The sequence below is a fragment of the Spea bombifrons genome, chromosome 12 (genome assembly GCF_027358695.1).
Source record: "Spea bombifrons isolate aSpeBom1 chromosome 12, aSpeBom1.2.pri, whole genome shotgun sequence".
NCBI lineage: Eukaryota > Metazoa > Chordata > Amphibia > Anura > Pelobatidae > Spea > Spea bombifrons.
Genome location: NC_071098.1, coordinates 31,490,219 through 31,508,980, shown reverse-complemented (window position 1 = coordinate 31,508,980; position 18,762 = coordinate 31,490,219). Strand labels below are relative to the sequence as shown.

The 18,762-nt window shown below is 39.8% G+C and overlaps 2 protein-coding genes across 2 annotated transcripts; both read left to right on the top strand.

Annotated features, from left to right (window-relative positions):
• Positions 1 to 10,543: 10,543 nt before the first annotated feature.
• Positions 10,544 to 11,782, top strand: LOC128469614 (alpha-tectorin-like). Its single transcript, XM_053451429.1, has 3 exons — positions 10,544 to 10,592; positions 10,732 to 10,782; positions 11,372 to 11,782. The coding sequence occupies exons 1-3, from the start codon at positions 10,562 to 10,564 to the stop codon at positions 11,728 to 11,730; spliced, it is 441 nt and encodes a 146-aa protein (XP_053307404.1). The 5' UTR covers positions 10,544 to 10,561; the 3' UTR covers positions 11,731 to 11,782.
• A 4,206-nt stretch (positions 11,783 to 15,988) lies between these two features.
• LOC128469751 (alpha-tectorin-like) lies at positions 15,989 to 18,540 on the top strand. Its single transcript, XM_053451549.1, has 3 exons — positions 15,989 to 16,019; positions 17,475 to 17,513; positions 18,123 to 18,540. Exons 1-3 carry the CDS (start codon positions 15,989 to 15,991, stop codon positions 18,485 to 18,487), a joined length of 435 nt encoding a protein of 144 aa, XP_053307524.1. The 3' UTR covers positions 18,488 to 18,540.
• Positions 18,541 to 18,762: the final 222 nt, after the last annotated feature.

Sequence of the window (18,762 nt, the reverse complement as noted above, 5' to 3'; positions counted from 1 at the left end):
GATCCATGTTTATTTTGTCTGCGAGCCTAAACTCAATTGCCAGTGTGGCAAGATCTGACAGCCTTTCCTCGGTCATTGTCGTACGCAAATAGGATTTTATTAATTTCAGTGCTGAAAAACTTCTCTCACAAGATGCACTGCTAACTGGCAAAACACATGCAATTTTGCACAGTCTGTACAGTTCAAAGAAAGGGACAGCATAGGGTTGCAGAAAGTTTGTGAATTCCAGAACAGTGTTAACTTTCATGCCATCAGATTCTTCTTTCCTCTTCAAGGTCACAAGAGCCTGCTTGAGTTCTGTTTCTAAATACTCTAGATTACAGCCATAGAATTTTGCCATTGAGGTCAACTTTTGAAAATTTAAGAAACAATCCGCTTTTGGGTTAAGTGCCTGAATGCCTTCCATTACCAGCAAGGAATCCCTTGAAAAACGCAATTTTAATTCTGATATTATTTTGTCAAGAACAACATAGATAAAATGATGTATAAAATCATCCTTTTTGCTGAGTTGTGTTCGTTGACCCACTGTTTCCATTATAACGCTGTCCCTTAACTTCAAAGGTGGTCTGCGATCTCTTCTCTTGCAAGGTGGTTCATCTCCTTCAGCGTCAGGAGTTTCTATTCCGCATTTAACGCACAAGTCAATTGCATCCACCCAAACCTTTCCTATTGCAGGAGAGTGTAAAGATCCTATAGTGGGGCCTTTGTCTTCATTTCGTACTTCTTCAAGTTCTTGAATGACAGTCTGGACAAGAACCACTGCTGATGCCAAATCAAGATTTTTTGCTTGTAGCATATTGGATAACATCTGTGTCCTTTTTAATATGTTTTCAAAAAGCACGAGTGAAAGAATGAAATTGAAGTCAATGAAAATACTGATGGAATTTGCTTCAATTCTTCTTTCTGTATGTTTCCCATCAGCTATTAACTTAAGGGTTTCCAAAAGAGGCTCAAGTGTTTGAAGAACAGCTTTGCATGCGGCATATTGGCATGTCCACCTTGTATCACTTAATTGTTTTAGCTTCATAATAGGTTTTGTTGACATTTGTTTTTGAACGCTTTCAAACACCGAGTGAACCACTGATGTGCTGGAAAAAACGTAAAGCTTCTCCAATTTAGCAAAAAATTCAGATGCTTCAGCTACATTTTTAACAGTGTCAACAATAGCTAAATTAAGACGGTGATTCATGCAATGAACATATAGGGCAGTAGGCACCTCTTTTTGAATCCTTGCCTGAACACCATTTACCCTACCACTCATTACTGCAGCCCCATCATAAGCTTGACCAACACATCCATTTTTATCAATCCCTAGTGAGGAGAGGACATTGAATATATAATCTGTCAATGATGCGGCATCAAGGCAATCAGCTTTGTAAAATTTTAAAAACCTCTCATGCACAGCTTGATCAAAAAAATATCTGACAACAACAGACAGCTGTTCGGTTTTGTTACAATCTTTTGTCTCATCTGCCAGGATAGAAAAAGGACTGTCTTTTAGGCTCTCTGCAATGTCTTCTCTAACGACTGAAGCCATAACTCCTAAAAGTTCATTTTGAATAGATGGATGTAAGTACCGAGCATTTCTTGGCCCATGAAGTTTCTTTTCTACAACGCGATCTTTTTTAGCAATTAAGTATAAGATCTCTCTCACGTTTCCATGATTTAATTCATCAGAGTTGTAGCGGTGTTCTCTTTGAGCAATTTTGTTTTTTGCTGTTAAAAGAAGGACTTCAGCAATTGTCTTAATATAATGCCGGTTTTCTTCCACCTCTCTGGCATGTGCTTTACTTAGGCCTTTCATAATGGATGTATCCTTTTCTTTGTTTATTTTGAAATCCTGCCAGCTTACACAGGATTCTTTGTGGGCAGTAGACTTTTCATGTTGTGGCATCCCTTTTTCATTTTCCATGGCATTTTTCCAGTTGGAGAAACCAACATTAATAAATGGTATTTTTCTCATGTCTCCGTGAGTATACTTGGACACAGAAAAAAATCTACATGAAAAGCAGTATGCTGCATCTTGTGAAATTGAGTATTCCAGCCAATTAAATGACTCGAACCATTGAGGTCGGAAAGAACGAAAGCTTGCTCCAAATTTTGTCTGTGGGTATTTTTTTAGTATTGGTTGTTTTGGCCCTTCAGTAGCACACTGACTGATGTCATGGGGCCCTGGTGGCTTGCTCTTGATGCCACCAGTGGGTCTATGTACCAAAGACAGATTATAATCACAGGATTGGGAGGATTCGCCATGGGCACTATATTGGCGTGAGCTTGTTGATGGCAAGCTTGATTCGTCAAACTCTGATAGTACCTCAGGGACCTCCTCTTCTTCTTCCGCAACATAAAAATCACTTTCTGGTGAATCAATCTCAACATATTCAATCTCTAAATCTGGATGGCTAGATTGCTGACTTTCATCCTGTTGCTGCTCCTTTGCAGCAGAATCTGATTGCTGCTTTTTTGTAAGAGACGAATAATAAGATCGTATGTCCATTTTCTGGTGTTATTTTCACGTTCTGCAGGTTCTAAAATACAAAAGAAAATGTTCCATTCTGTCAATTCAGCCACTGCCTGACACACACAGACTCACTGCCTGACACACACAGACTCACTGCCTGACACACACAGACCCACTGCCTGACAAACACAGACCCACTGCCTGACACACACAGACCCACTGCCTGACACACACAGACCCACTGCCTGACACAGACCCACTGCCTGACACACACAGACCCACTGCCTGACACACACAGACCCACTGCCTGACACACACAGACCCACTGCCTGACACACACAGACCCACTGCCTGACAAACACAGACCCACTGCCTGACACACACAGACCCACTGCCTGACACACACAGACCCACTGCCTGACACACACAGACCCACTGCCTGACACACACAGACCCACTGCCTGACACACACAGACCCACTGCCTGACAAACACAGACCCACTGCCTGACACACACAGACCCACTGCCTGACACACACAGACCCACTGCCTGACACACACAGACCCACTGCCTGACACACACAGACCCACTGCCTGACACACACAGACCCACTGCCTGACACACACAGACCCACTGCCTGACAAACACAGACCCACTGCCTGACACACACAGACCCACTGCCTGACACACACAGACCCACTGCCTGACAAACACAGACCCACTGCCTGACAAACACAGACCCACTGCCTGACAAACACAGACCCACTGCCTGACACACACAGACCCACTGCCTGACACACACAGACCCACTGCCTGACACACACAGACCCACTGCCTGACACACACAGACCCACTGCCTGACACACACAGACCCACTGCCTGACACACACAGACCCACTGCCTGACACAGATACATAGATATTTTTATTGAAGGAGGAGGCATGAAATACAACACATTTATTATTTATTGTTTTATATAGCACCATCAAATTCCATAGCGCTGTACAATGGGTGGACAGGACATAACAAGTAGTATGTAACATAACAATGTGACTTACAGAGACAACAGGTGAGGAGGGCCCTGCTCAAACAAGCTAACAAATAGACATAAAAAAATAGACATAGAAAAAATACTATGCCTTTTATGGAGCCTGCTGCATTACTCTACACAGGTTTGTTTTGAGAATGAAAAGCAGAAATGGAAATATTGGGACACCAGCCCCATATATGTCAGCACATGCCACTACCCTTACACATACCCTTTTTGAAGTCACACTAATTGCCATTCAAATAACTATGAATAATTATTTCTCAAATATATAGTAAATAGTTTCTTAATGATAACAGAATACCACATTGATATTAAAATCATTAGGAAACAAAAGTGTTAAAATACTGAGGAACAGACAGAATCTTAACTCAATGGCATCCATGTGTACTGGATAAAGATGAGATCAGTGCGAGGCAGATAGTATGAGGTGGGATTGGGAGTAATCAGTCCACTAAAAACAACAATCAACATGGGAAGCCTGAAACAACAATTTAGTCTGACTAATCCTTGAAATAAATATTATAGAGTAAATAACACAATACCTTAACTTTTCCTCTCACGGATTTCTGGGCCTAGAAAGTTTTGTCCTCTGAAGTGGTTTTGTCTCTGGATAAGTAAAAATGAAATAGTTCCTACTGTCAGTTAAGTGCCAGGAAACATGCGCAAATGCACATTTCAGGACAGGCTCTGCCACACCGACACCCAAAAACACACACACGGACAGGCTGTGCCACACTGACACACACACACAACAGGACAGGCTTTGTCACACAGACACCTACAACAGAATGGATTTTCCACACTGCTGTTTCATTGATCCCCACTTCTGTGTTTTTGCCCCTTTAGTATTGATTAATGTGGTGCCCCCAAACCCTTGTATAAAGGTCAAAGGCCTCCAGCCAGTGCTATATGTATTTATGCCCCCGGCCTGCCCCTCCCTTTGGGCCTTTAGTATTGATTTATGTGATAGCCCCAGTTGCCCACTTGTGTATTGATGTTCCTGCCAGCCACCCTTTAGTATTGATTACACAATGCCACCAGCCAGCCCCTACTTGTTTACTGATGCCCACACTGTCACATCCCCTTGTATTTGTGCCATCCAGCCAGCTCCACATTGTTTATTTATGCCCCAATTATGTATTGATTTATGTGATCCCAACCCCCCATTATGTTTTAATTCTCCCATACACTTGTATGGCCTGTATTGTGTAGTTATGCCCCCACACAATTATGTTTATGCCCCTAGCCAGGAACCCCTTTAGTATTCCTTCATATAAGATGCCCCACCCAGCCCTCTCTTGTTTACTGTTACCCCGGCCTTTCTGCCTTGTGCACTTATGCCCCCCCAGCCAGCCCCCTTTAGTACGTTATTTACATTTCATATGTCCACTCCACATTGAGTCCCACAGAGCAAAATAACAATTTTATTAATACCGTTGAATCCGTATTAATTCTTGCTTTCCCGGGACTCTGCTCAGCCTCCTCTCTGCTCTTGCTCTGCACTCACTCGGAACTGACTGAAAACGAAGAGCTCAGATGACTGCGTGAGCCCGCCCCCGCAAGGCGTCACGTCTCGTCTTCAAGCTGGCAGGATGAAGAGCCTCAGCGTAGCAGCTGTCAGAGGCGTCACAGCACGGCATCGCGAGGGTCTTCAGATCAGCCGGTCTACCGGGAAATCTCCCAGCTTCCCGGTAGGCAATCGGCATTTAGAAATTCGGCGGGGGGGCAACAGGGGGGGCAAGGGATAACCTAGGGGGGGCAATTGCCCCCCCTTGCCCCCCCGTAGCGACGCCACTGTCCAATCCACATATAAGCTAGGCTTTTGTAAGACATGGAGAGGCATGGGAAGAGAGGTCGAGAGAAGATGTATTTGCCATCCACGGACTCTTCAACTCTCCCTCCATCCTCAGGAACGCATAGGACAGATGTCATCAACTAAATTCCTCTCGAAGGTTTTGTAAGACTTCTTTCGTATTATTTTTGTTATCTTCTTTTTATATTCTTCTTCTATTTTTGTTCGTATTAAATGTTTCACCTTTGTTTGCATCTAAGCGACTGCCTATTTTTGACGCACATACATATTTATGCGTTGTTCCTGATACGAAGTTTGTGTTTGGCCCTGTATATTTTCTTACAGTGAGGAAAACTATTGTGTTTCTGTTATTGGTTTATTACAGTCGTCGATGTGGAAATTCCACGGCACAAAACTTCTAAATACGTTCCGTCACTAAAAGAATCCGATCTAAAAATATTTATACACAAAGGGGCTTTGTTATCAGTTTCAGGAAGAACAAGAGATGGGATTTAATGTGTAAACCCAAGGAATCCTTGGGTTGTGTAAGGACACAAAGAAACACCGGGTATCTAATCTTCTTCTTCTTATGGGGTCGCACAAGAGATGATTAAAAAACACCTGAAAAATATTGTAAATGCTACAGGCATCTCCCTTCCTTAGAAGAAGGTAAGTGTATGGGGGGTTCTTCCATGCCTTTGTAAAAGGGACATTAAAGTGCATATGGCAGCCAGAGTGTCCATTTATTCCAAGCCATGGAGCTCGTCATGCCGTACGTCTTAGTCAGCGACCAATCCCTTGTTTTGAGAAGTTTTGGGGAACCACATTTTCACACCCATACATTATCTGATTATTAACCTCTTTATTTACATAAATTCCCAATGTAATAAGATTGTTAATAATCTATAACACAAGAAGACAAGGAAGCTTTAAAAAAATATTCAAATATATAACGTTCACCTCTGTGAGGGGTAGACGGGGCAGAGTCGGGTAATTTAGAAGCGTTGTATATAATTTAGTGTTGGCATCGGCTGGGGTTTATTTTGGGCTGGTGATGTCAAAGGAATCTATTTAAGGAAAATAATGTGATTATTGCGTAACACACAATTAGCAGGTTGGGTTTGTGATTCAGGGATGACGCAGCCGCCGCTGAATATAAAATAAAATTCGAGACCTCGAGCAGCCAGAACTTTGGAATCAGAGACGAGATTAAGGTGAGATCTGATCTGTTTCTACAACGATATAACGCGGACGGATTTACTATTGAATAGGAGAAGAAATACCCAGAATTTTAATGAATATAGACGTGGAAGATTTGTAGCTTAAAATATTTGTTATTAATATTAACCATTTAATTTCTTTGTTTAATTTTCTCATACAAAAATCAGCTACTGAAATTTACATCCCATGATTTTAAATAAATGTATGATTATTGTATATGTACCTTTTTTTGGAAGAACTAAGAGTACATCCAGGGCTAACAATATAGTCGAAAACAATGTTTCTCTTTATAATAACTGGTATCATTTTTTTCTGCAGTTTAGACTTAATTGGTCAACGTGTAATTGTTTCCACGGAGATATCACGATGAAGTCCGCGGTGGTGATCTTTGGTGAGTAATTTCACGAATGCCAAAATATTTCCACTTAAAATTTAGAATGTATACTCAATAAACATTATAGGTAAATGTAGACTTTGCAGCAAAATTCACAATTTCTATTTTATTTTTTTTAAACAGTCTTATTCCAGATTTTAATCCATGACCTGGAGGCGAATGTTATTCCACCAGGTAAGTGAAAGAACGCCTTAATTTATTAAACTTCAGAATAAAGAATTAAATATACAACAATGGGTAAAGGATACATTTTAGAATTAATATTTTTTCTTATATATTATACTATTATTTAAATAATTTATGGAAATGTTTCATTCAAAGAAATACGTTTATATTAAAATGCTAGAATATGTACCAAGTTTATGTTTTTTGGATTACATTAAGGTATCTACAACAATAGTACATAGTACTATATTATGTATAAAGCTTTTACAGAGTTCTAAGGTTCTAGGTTGCTCAAAACATGGAACGTTCTATTTGGATTTTTGATCTTTATTTTTTTAATACCTAAACTAATAGATAATTACAGTAAAGTTTGATTAGTTTGGTTTTGGCTAAAATTGCTCTTTTTAGACTAGATTATATACATTAATGCAACGTTTTCTATGGAACCAATCGTGTCCGGATTACTCTATTGTTAGGAGAGAAATGATATTCGGTTAATGTATTGTTTTCTATAAGTCTGCTTCTAACCTACTTCTTTTTTTTTTTTTATTTCATCAGAAAAACCAGATATCAAATGCCCCCCACCTATGTTTGAAGGGTGTGTAAGGTGCGGTGGTACATGTGCAAGTCTGGCAAACCGAAAAGCTGTGTGTGTCGCTATGTGTTATAATGGATGCGTGTGCCCCCAGGATACTTATAAACAGGATAATCAGTGCGTCCCGGCCTCAAAGTGCGTCGTCAACTGCCCCGAAAACATGCATTTAGACCTTTGCCCTAAATTTAAAGATGTCACTTGTGATACTTTAAAGGAGAAACAAATAAAAGAAGACAGCTGCCGCCCCGGCTGCGTCTGCGACCCGGGATACGTTTTCGTGAATAAGTTTGAAAACCGCTGTGTAAAAGTCAGTGAATGTCCAAAGTGATGAAACCAAATGAAAATTCATCTAATGAATAAAGAGATTTTACTGAGCAAAATGCGTGAGCGTCTTACAATACTCTTTACTTACTGAGAGGGTGGTAGATAACTGGAACAGCCTCCCAGCAGAAGTGGTAGAGGGTAATACAGTGAGGGTATTAAACATGCATGGGATAGACAAATGGCTTCTGAATCTAAGACGAGACCAATTACATGACTGCTTAGCCCTATAGCCCAACCAGTAACAGTAACCCAATATCCCAAATAAAAGACAGGACACAATTGGTAGGACGTAGGCCTCAGTTTTATTAACTACCCCCCCCATTATTGACCAGTGAACGAAAACACCATATGATAACACATAACTTTAATGACCCGCCAGCCACCGAGCCTCTTTGCTCATTAGCAGGGTTGGTGTCCTAGACCATCCGTTGCCATCAGCCATCTTCAGGACGTGCCTCCCCAAGCCCGTAGGGCAAACTCCCGGATCACAAACTCATAAGAGCTGGCCCGGGGGGGGGAGGTGTGGACAAAAATTGCTGCGGAGATAATAAACCAGAGAGAAACACAGACAGGACAGAACAACCTGACCCTAACCAACCTGTAAAACCAACCCAAAATCGGGGGAGGGGGAGCGTATCAAATTCTCCCTGTGTGGCATCTTCAGGACATCAAAGAGAGAGCTGCCCCCCCTTCAACTTTTTTTTAACCAGTTTGAGCTGCAACAATGTTTCAGGGCTCGTCCAATGAGGAAGGAGGACGCTGACAAGGCTTTTTGCCTAGGCCAGCACTCATGTTGCTGCATGTTACGTTTTTACATAGAGTTTAGGCCCATCATGCCACCAATGGCCAGTGGCCTACTGAGCATTTGTCCTGTGTGCCAAATGGCCCGTTCGGGAGCGAACACACAAGGCACAACAAGACATAGATCATACCTACTACAGAGGTAAACTAGAGCCATAATGTTTTCTTAAGCTAAAAAGATCTCTTTGATTCTTTTGTTGACTTTCTCTAATCACACTTCTTAGGGTGAGTTGAGATAGAAGGAGCTAGGAGACAGTTGCCCCCAGCAGGGGAAAAAGTCCAGGGCACATTGTATGATATTATTACGCAATCGCTTAGGATGAAAACACCCAAAGAATTGCCTGAGAGGTAAACGAAGTTATGATAAGAAAACTTATTTCACTTGGAGCAAAGAACGCTTCTGTGTTTCTGTTATTGGTTTATTATAATCGTCAATGTGGAAATTCCACAAAACTTCTAAATATGTTCAGAATCCGATCTAAAAATATTTATACACAAAGTGCTTTATTATCAATTTCAGGAAGAACAAGAGACGGGATTTAATTTAAAATCCTGAAATTACGTGATGTAAGCATATCCGTGAAGTCGGTGATGGTGCCGGTACCACTGTAAGGACACAAAGAAACACCGGGTCCCTGATCTTCTTCTTCTGGGGCCCACACTCTCCGAAGAGTTATGTAGCCTCTTCCTTTTCTCTAAAAAAAAAATGATAAACACAGAAAAATATCTAACTTTTTAAAATAACAGGCATCTCCCTTCCTCTGAAGAAGAGAAATGTATCTGGGGGGGGTTCTTTAAAATCTCCCCATTTGTTTGAAAAAAGAGACACCACAAAAATGAACAGGAACCCCCCAATTGTCACATGCATTAAAGTGTATATGGGGGCCGCAGTGTCCCTTTAATCCGATACCAAAGGTCCTGGTATCACAGAATGTTTTGGCGCATTGAGCTCGTCATGCTGTACGTCTTAGCGACCAAGCCCTTGTTTTTCACACCCATACATTATCTGATTATTAACCTCTTTATTTACATAAATTCCCAATTTCATATGACAATATGACAGATTGTTAATAATCTATAACACAAGAAGACAAGGAAGATGTTAAGGAAATATTCAAATGAGGTCTAACGTTCACCTCTGAACATCGGGTAATTTAGAAGCGTTGTATATAATTTAGTGTTGGCATTGGCTGGAGTTTATTTTGGGCTGGTGACGTCAGAGGACTATTTTTAAGGGAAATAATGTGATTATTGCGTAACACACAATAAGTAGTTTGGGTTTGTGATTCAGGGATGACGCAGCCGCCGAATATAAAATAAAATTCTAGACCTCGAGCAGCCAGAACTTTGGAATCAGAGACGAGATTAAGGTGAGATCTGATCTGTTTATACAACGATATAACGCGGACGGATTTACTATTGAATAGGAGAAGAAATACCCAGAATTTTAATGAATATAGAAGTGGAAGATTTGTAGTTTAAAATATTTATTATTAATATTAACTATTTAATTTCTTTGTTTAATTCTCTCATATAAAAATCAGCTACTGAAATCTATTTAATTTACATCCCACTATTTTAAATAAATGTATGATTATTGTATACTATTTTACGTAAAGCCTTTTTTGGAAGAACTAAGCTTAAATTCAATACAACAAAACAATACAATGTTTCTCAGAATAATAACGGGTATTTTTTTTTTTAGCAGTTTTTTACTGAATTAATCAACGTGAAATTGGTTCCACGGAGATATCACGATGAAGTCCGCGGTTGTGACAGTAACGTTTGGTAAGTAATTTCACGGATGCCGAAAAATCACCAATTTCACTTAAAATGTAAAAGTTAGAATGCCTAATGAATAGGAATTATAGCAGAACTGTTGACTCTGCAGCAAAATTCACATTTTCTTTTTTAATTATCTTTACAGTGTTATTCCACATTTTAATTCATGACCTGAAGGCGAATGTTATTCCACCGCGTAAGTCAAATAACTTATCTTTAGAATAAAGAATTGAATATTTAAAAATCGGTACAGAGTACATTTTAGAATGAATACATAGTTTATAGATATGTTTTTAATTCAAATAAATTATTTATAACCGATTGCAAAGGGAGTGTTTTTCCTGGCAATGATTCGCTGTTTCAAGCCGCCAATCAGAGGCAAGAATTGTCGCTCCTTGGAGGTAGAGAGGAGCTGCAAATATGGAGCTTCCCTTAACTAAGTTCTATATTTTTTTCCTTGTTAAAGTCCTCACACAGCGTCAGGGTCACTCACAGAGTACTTTAGTATGTATTATTCTATAGAATAATATTAAACTGTACCTTTAATTGTATGTGATATTGTTACAGCTAAAGCTTTTACAGAGTTCTAAGGTTCTAGGTTGTTTAAAACTTGAAATGTTCTAGTTTGATTTATGATCTTTAAAGTTAATTAGTTCTTAGTTTTGGCACAGCTGTCTAAAAATTACTCTATTTAGATTAGAATATATACAATATACATATATTGATTTCTATATGTATATACCTTATATTCTGTATGTTTCTAACCCACTGTTTTATTTTATCAGGAGATATCCACTGCACACCACCTATGGTTGCAGGGTGTACAGGGTGCGGTGGTACATGTGCGGGTCTGGCATACCGAAACACTCCATGTCTTACTATCTGTCGGTTCGGATGCGCGTGCCCCCAGGATACTTACGAGCAGGATAATCAGTGCGTCCCGGCCTCAAAGTGCGTCGTCAACTGCCCCGAAAACAAGCATTTTGATCCCTGCCCTAAATTTAAAGAAGTCACTTGTGATACATTAAAGGAAAAACAAATAAAAGAACACAGCTGCAATCCCGGCTGCGTCTGCGACCCGGGATACGTTTTAGTGAAGGAGTTTGAATACCGTTGTGTAAAAGTCAGTGAATGTCCAAAGTGATGAAACCAAATGAAAATTCATCTAATGAATAAAGAGATTTTACTGAGCAAAATGCGTGAGCGTCTTACAATACTCTTTACTTTACTGAGAGGGTGGAAGATAAGTGGAACAGCCTCCCAACAGAGGTGGTACAGGGTAATACAGTGAGGGTATTAAACATGCATGGGATAGACATACGGCTCCTGAATCTAAGACGAGACCAACGACTGGTTAAGGTTTGAGTCTTCACAGCAGGAGAAACGGGAGACTAGACAGGGGCCGGATGGGGCCGATCTGCCGGCAGGTTCTGGGTTTCTGTGTATTGCAAACTTTAACATATGTCAAGGGTTTATTGGGTTTGTCCACCTGATGCTGATCCCAGGACCTTTCGGCTGCCTGTTGGCGTAGGTGCAGCTGAACGAAGTGTTGCTGCACATTACATTTTTATGCTCACATAGAGTGCCGCCGGGGGTATCCAGCCGATGGCAGCATGCCGCTAACAGCTGGTGGCCCATTGTGCATTTGTCCTGTGTGCCAGATGGCCAGTTGGGGCCTAAACACAAGCGACACGAGGCACAACAAGGCATACCTATAGAGGTAAACTACACCCATAATGTTCCTAAAATAAATAGTCTCTTTAATTACTTTACAGACATGAGACAGTTGCCCCCGGAAGGGGAAAAACTCCAAAGCACATTGTATAGCATTAACACAATGGGCGGTCCCAAAACCCATTGAAAACAATGCATTTTGAGCCCGTACATGTACGGCCTTTGTCATTAAGGGATTAAGATGCCCGTTCATCCAGTAGAGTGTTTGCGAGGTGAGACACTGATGTTGGACGAGACGACCCGGCTCACAATCTCCGTTCCAGTTCATCCCAAAGGTGTTCGATGGGGTTGAGGTCAGAAGTCAGGGCTCGGAAATTTAGAAATGCAGACTGCTGGGCTGGGTGTGTGATTTTAGACACCCGTAGAAATGGGTCTGATCTAAACTGAATTCAATAATTAAGAGGTGTGTCCGAATACTTTTGTCCATATAGTGTATTTATACACAAGGGGCTTACTTATCAGTTTCAGGAAGGACAAGAGATGGGATTCAATTTATAAACACACTTTAACCATATCAATGATTGATGGTGCCGGTACCGCTGTAAGGCCACAAAAGGAACACCGGGTCCCTAATCTTCTTCTTCTTTTGGGGCCAAACTCTCCAAAAGGTTATATAGCCTCTTCTTTCAAGAGATGAAGGACAAACCCCAGAAAAATATTGTAAATGCTACAGGCATCTCCCTTCCTTAGAAGAAGGTAAATGTACAGGGGGGGGCTGCAAAATCCCTCCATGCGTTTGTAAAAGGGACATTAAAGTGTATATGGTGGCCGCAGTGTCCCTTTTAATCCGATACCAAATGTTCTAGTATCACAGAATGTTTTTGCACATGGAACTCGTCATGCCGTACGTCTTAGTCAGCGACCAATCCCTTGTTTTGAGAAGTTTTGGGGAACCACATTTTCACACCCATACATTATCTGATTATTATCCTCATTATTTAAAAAAAATCCCAATGTAATATGACACATTGTTAATAATCTATAACACAAGAAGACAAGGAAGATTTAAAAAAATATTCAAATATATAACGTTCACCTCTGTGAGGGGTAGACGGGGCAGAGTCGGGTAATTCAGAAGCGTCGTATATAATTTAGTGTTGGCATCGGCTGGAGTTTATTTTGGGCTGGTGATATCAAAGGAATGGGGAAAATCATTAGATTATTGCGTAATACACAACAAGTAGTTTGGGTTTGTGATTCAGGGATGACGCAGCCGCTGAATATAAAATAAAATTCTAGACCTCGAGCAGCCAGAACTTTTCTATTTGGAATCAGAGACGAGATTAAGGTGAGATCTGATCTGTTTATACAACGATATAACGCGGACGGATTTACTATTGAATAGGAGAAGAAATATACAGAATTTTAATGAATATAGAAGTGGAAGATTTGTTATTAATATGAACTACTTAATTTCCTTATTTAATTTTCTCATATAATCTCTAAATCTCTATATTTCACACCCCACGATTTAAACTAAAACCGAGCTTTTATCCTGAGCTAACGATATCGTTGAATACAATGTTTTTCATTATAATTATTATTATTTTATTTCTTTTTTTGCAGTTTATTACTTAATTGATCAACTTGTAATTGGTTCCACGGAAATATTAAGATGAAGTCCTTGCTTGTGACAGTAATGTTTGGTAAGCACGAATGGCAAAAAAAGAATTTTACAGCTAGAATGCCTACTTAATAAAAATTATAGCAGATTGTAGACTCACAAAATTCACATTTTCTTGTGTTTTTTTTGTTTTTATGTTAACAGTGCTATTCCATAACCTGGATGCCAATATTCTTCCACCAGGTAAGTGAAAGAAACTCTTCAATATATATTTTATCTTCAGAATAAAGAATGGAATATAAAAAATGGCTACAGAATCTATTTTTGATTTAATACATAGTTTATGGGTACATTATTCAAAGAAATGAATTTATAACCTTTTCTAGAAAATGATAGAATATGTATTAAGTAAATGTTATTTTTTGTATTACATTAAGGTGTCTACATGTTCATACAACTATTGGGGATGTATAAGTCATAACACTAATTCCAGCTGTTAGCAAAGTCCCCCAAAATCCACTTAAATGCTCTTTTATCCATAAAACAGATGCGTGGTCCCTTTAAACCTTCACAATGTCCCCTAACTTGAAGCAGCCAATCAGTGGCAAGAATCGTCTGACCAAGGAGGAGGAGTTCTTTACAGAGGGTCGGGGTTACTCACTTAGTTCTTTAATACGTCTTCTTCTATAGATTAATAATTAATTGTACTCGGACAATATTGCTTTGTATCAATATTTTATAGATCGGCAGAGTTCTAAGGTTCTAGGTTCTTCAAAACGTGGAACGTTCTATTTTGATTTTTGTTCTTGATTTATTTAATGCATAAACTTGTAGGTAAATTAATGTTGTTTTGCGTAGCCATTTCAAGACTTTTCAGGCAGAAACACCTTTTCTATGCAACCATTTGTGTCCGGATTACTGTGATATTTGGTTAATTTATTGTTTTCTGTAAATATGTTTCTAACCCAATTCTTTTTTTTAAATCAGGAAAACCAGATATCCACTGCACCCCACCTATGTTTCTAGGTTGTATAAGGTGCGGTGGAACATGCCAGAGTCTGGTGTCTCGAAATGCTATGTGTCTTGATATCTGTAATCTCGGATGCGTGTGCCCCCAGGATACTTACGAGCAGGATAATCAGTGCGTCCCGGCCTCAAAGTGCGTCGTCAACTGCCTCGAAAACATGCATTTTGATCCTTGCCCTAAATTTAAAGATGTCACTTGTGATACATTAAAGGAGAAACAAATCAAAGAAGACAGCTGCAATCCCGGCTGCGTCTGCGACCCGGGATACGTTTTAGTGAAGGAGTTTGAAAACCGCTGTGTAAAAGTCAGTGAATGTCCAAAGTGATGAAACTAAATGAAAATTCATCGAATGAATAAAGAGATTTTACTGAGCAAAATGCGTGAGCATCTTACAATACTCTTTACTTACTGAGAGGAATAGATAAAAAGGACCGGTCTCCCAGCAGAGGTGGTAGAGGGTAATACAGTGAGGGTATTAAACATGCATGGGATAGACATACGGCTCCTGAATGTAAGACGAGACCAACGACTGGTTAAGGTTTGAGTCTTTCCAGCAGGAGAAATGGGTGACTAGATGGGGGCCGGATGGGGCCGATCTGCCGGCAGGTTCTGGGTTCCTGTGTATTGCAGACTTTAACATATGTCAAGGGTTTATTGGGTTTGTCCACCTGAGGCTGATCCCAGGACCTTTTGGCTGCCTGTTGGCGTAGGTGCAGCTGAACGAAGTGTTGCTGCGCATTACATTTTTATACTCACATATCCAGCCGATGGCAGCATGCCGCTAACGGCTGGTGGCCCATTGTGCATTTGTCCTGTGTGCCAGACGGCCAGTTGGGGCCTAAACACAAGCGACACGAGGCACAACAAGGCATACCTATAGAGGTAAACTACACCCATAATGTTCTTAAAATAAATAGTCTCTTTAATTACTTTACAGACATGAGACAGTTGCCCCCAGAAGGGGAAAAACTCCAAAGCACATTGTATAGCATTAACACAATGGGCGGTCCCAAAACCCATTGAAAACAATGCATTTTGAGCCCGTACATGTACGGCCTTTGTCATTAAGGGATTAAGATGCCCGTTCATCCAGTAGAGTGTTTGCGAGGTGAGACACTGATGTTGGACGAGACGACCCGGCTCACAATCTCCGTTCCAGTTCATCCCAAAGGTGTTCGATGGGGTTGAGGTCAGAAGTCAGGGCTCGGAAATTTAGAAATGCAGACTGCGGGGCTGGGTGTGTGATTTTAGACACCCGTGGCAATGGGTCTGATCTAAACTGAATTCAATAATTAAGAGGTGCGTCCGAATACTTTTGTCCATATAGTGTATTTATACACAAGGGGCTTAATTATCAGTTTCAGGAAGGACAAGAGATGGAATTCAATTTATAAACACACTTTAACCATATCAATGAACACCGGGTCCCTAATCTTCTTCTTCTTTTGGGGCCAAACTCTCCAAAAGGTTATATAGCCTCTTCTTTCAAGAGATGAAGGACAAACCCCAGAAAAATATTGTAAATGCTACAGGCAGCTCCCTTCCTTAGACGAAGGTAAATGTACAGGGGGGGGGCTGCAAAATCCCTCCATGCGTTTGTAAAAGGGACATTAAAGTGTATATGGCGGCCGCAGTGTCCCTTTTAATCCGATACCAAATGTTCTAGTATCACAGAATGTTTTGGCACATGGAGCTCGTCATGCCGTACGTCTTAGTCAGCGACCAATCCCTTGTTTTGAGAAGTTTTGGGGAACCACATTTTCACACCCATAAATTATCTGATTATTATCCTCATTATTTACATAAATTACCAATGTAAGAAGATTGTTAATAATCTATAACACAAGAAGACAAGGAAGATTTAAAATAAATATTCAAATATATAATGTTCACCTCTGTGAGGGGTAGACGGGGCAGAGTCGGGTAATTTAGAAGCGTCGTATATAATTTAGTGTTGGCATCGGCTGGGGTTTATTTTGGGCTGGTGATGTCAAAGGAATCTATTTAAGGAAAATAATGTGATTATTGCGTAACACACAATTAGCAGGTTGGGTTTGGGATTCAGGGATGACGCAGCCGCCGCTGAATATAAAATAAAATTCTAGACCTCGAGCAGCCAGAACTTTGGAATCAGAGACGAGATTAAGGTGAGATCTGATCTGTTTATACAACGATACGACGCGGACGGATTTACTATTGAATAGGAGAAGAAATATACAGAATTTTAATGAATATAGAAGTGGAAGATTTGTAGCTTAAAGTATTTATTATTAATATTAACCATTTAATGTCCTTGCTTAATTTTCTCAACAAACGTACAATGTTTTTCATTATAATTATTATTTTATTTCTTTTTTGCAGTTTTTACTTAATTGATCAATTGGTCCCACGGAAATATTAAGATGAAGTCCTTGCTTGTGACAGTAATGTTTGGTAAGCATGAATGCCAAAGAAGAATTTTACACCTAGAATGCCTACTTAATAAAAATTATAGCCGATTGTAGACTCTGCTGCAAAATTCACATTTTCTTTTTTTTTTTTTTGTTTTGTTTTTTTTTAACAGTGCTATTCCATAACCTGGAGGCCGTTATTCCTCCACCAGGTAAGTGAAATAAACTCTTCAATATATATTTTATCTTCAGAATAAAGAATGGAATATAAAAAATGGCTACAGAATCTATTTTAGATCTAATACATAGTTTATGGGTACATTATTCAAAGAAATTAATTTATAACCTTTTCTAGAAAATGATAGAATATGTATTAAGTAAATGTTTTTTTTTGTTGTTGTTTGTATTACATTAACCCCTTCAGTGGCAAGAATCGTCTGACCAAGGAGGATTAGTTCTTTATTTTTATGCATATTAAAGTCCTCGCAGAGGGTCGGGGTTACTCACTTAGTTCTTTAATACGTCTTCTTCTATAGAATAATAATTAATATTGCTTTGTATCAATATTTTATAGATCGGCAGAGTTCTAAGGTTCTAGGTTCTTCAAAACGTGGAACGTTCTATTTTGATTTTTGATTTATTTAATGCATAAACTTGTACGTAAATTAGTAGGGTTTTTTTGCGTAGCCATCTCAAGACTTTTCAGGCAGAAACACTTTTTTATGAAACCATTTGTGTCCGGATTACTGCAATATTTGGTTAATTTATTGTTTTCTGTAAGTATGTTTCTAACCCACTTTGTTTTTTTTAACTCTCATCAGGAAAACCAGATATCCGCTGCACCCCACCTAAGTTTCTAGGTTGTATAAGGTGCGATGGAACATGCCAGAGTCTGGCGTCTCGAAACGCTGTGTGTCTTCATATCTGTCGGTACGGATGCGTGTGCCCGAAGGATACTTACGAGCAGGATAATCAGTGCGTCCCGGCCTCAAAGTGCGTCGTCAACTGCCCCGAAAACATGCGTTTTGATCCTTGCCCTAAATTTAAAGAAGTCACTTGTGATACATTAAAGGAGAAACAAATCAAAGAAGACAGCTGCCGCCCCGGCTGCGTCTGCAACCCGGGATACGTTTTAGCGAAGGCGTTTGAAAACCGTTGTGTAAAAGTCAGTGAATGTCCAAAGTGATGAAACTAAGTGAAAATTCATGGAATGAATAAAGAGATTTTACTGAGCAAAATGCGTGGGCGTCTTACAATATTCTTTACTTACTAAGAGGAATAGATAAGAAGGAGCGGTCTCTCAGCAGAGGTGGTAGAGGGTAATACAGTGAGGGGATTAAACATGCATGGGATAGACATCCGGCTCCTGAATCTAAGACGAGACCAACGACTGATTAAGGTTTGAGGGAAAGATACAATGTATTCTAATGAAAGCTAAAAATAGACTTTATCGCGCTTAGA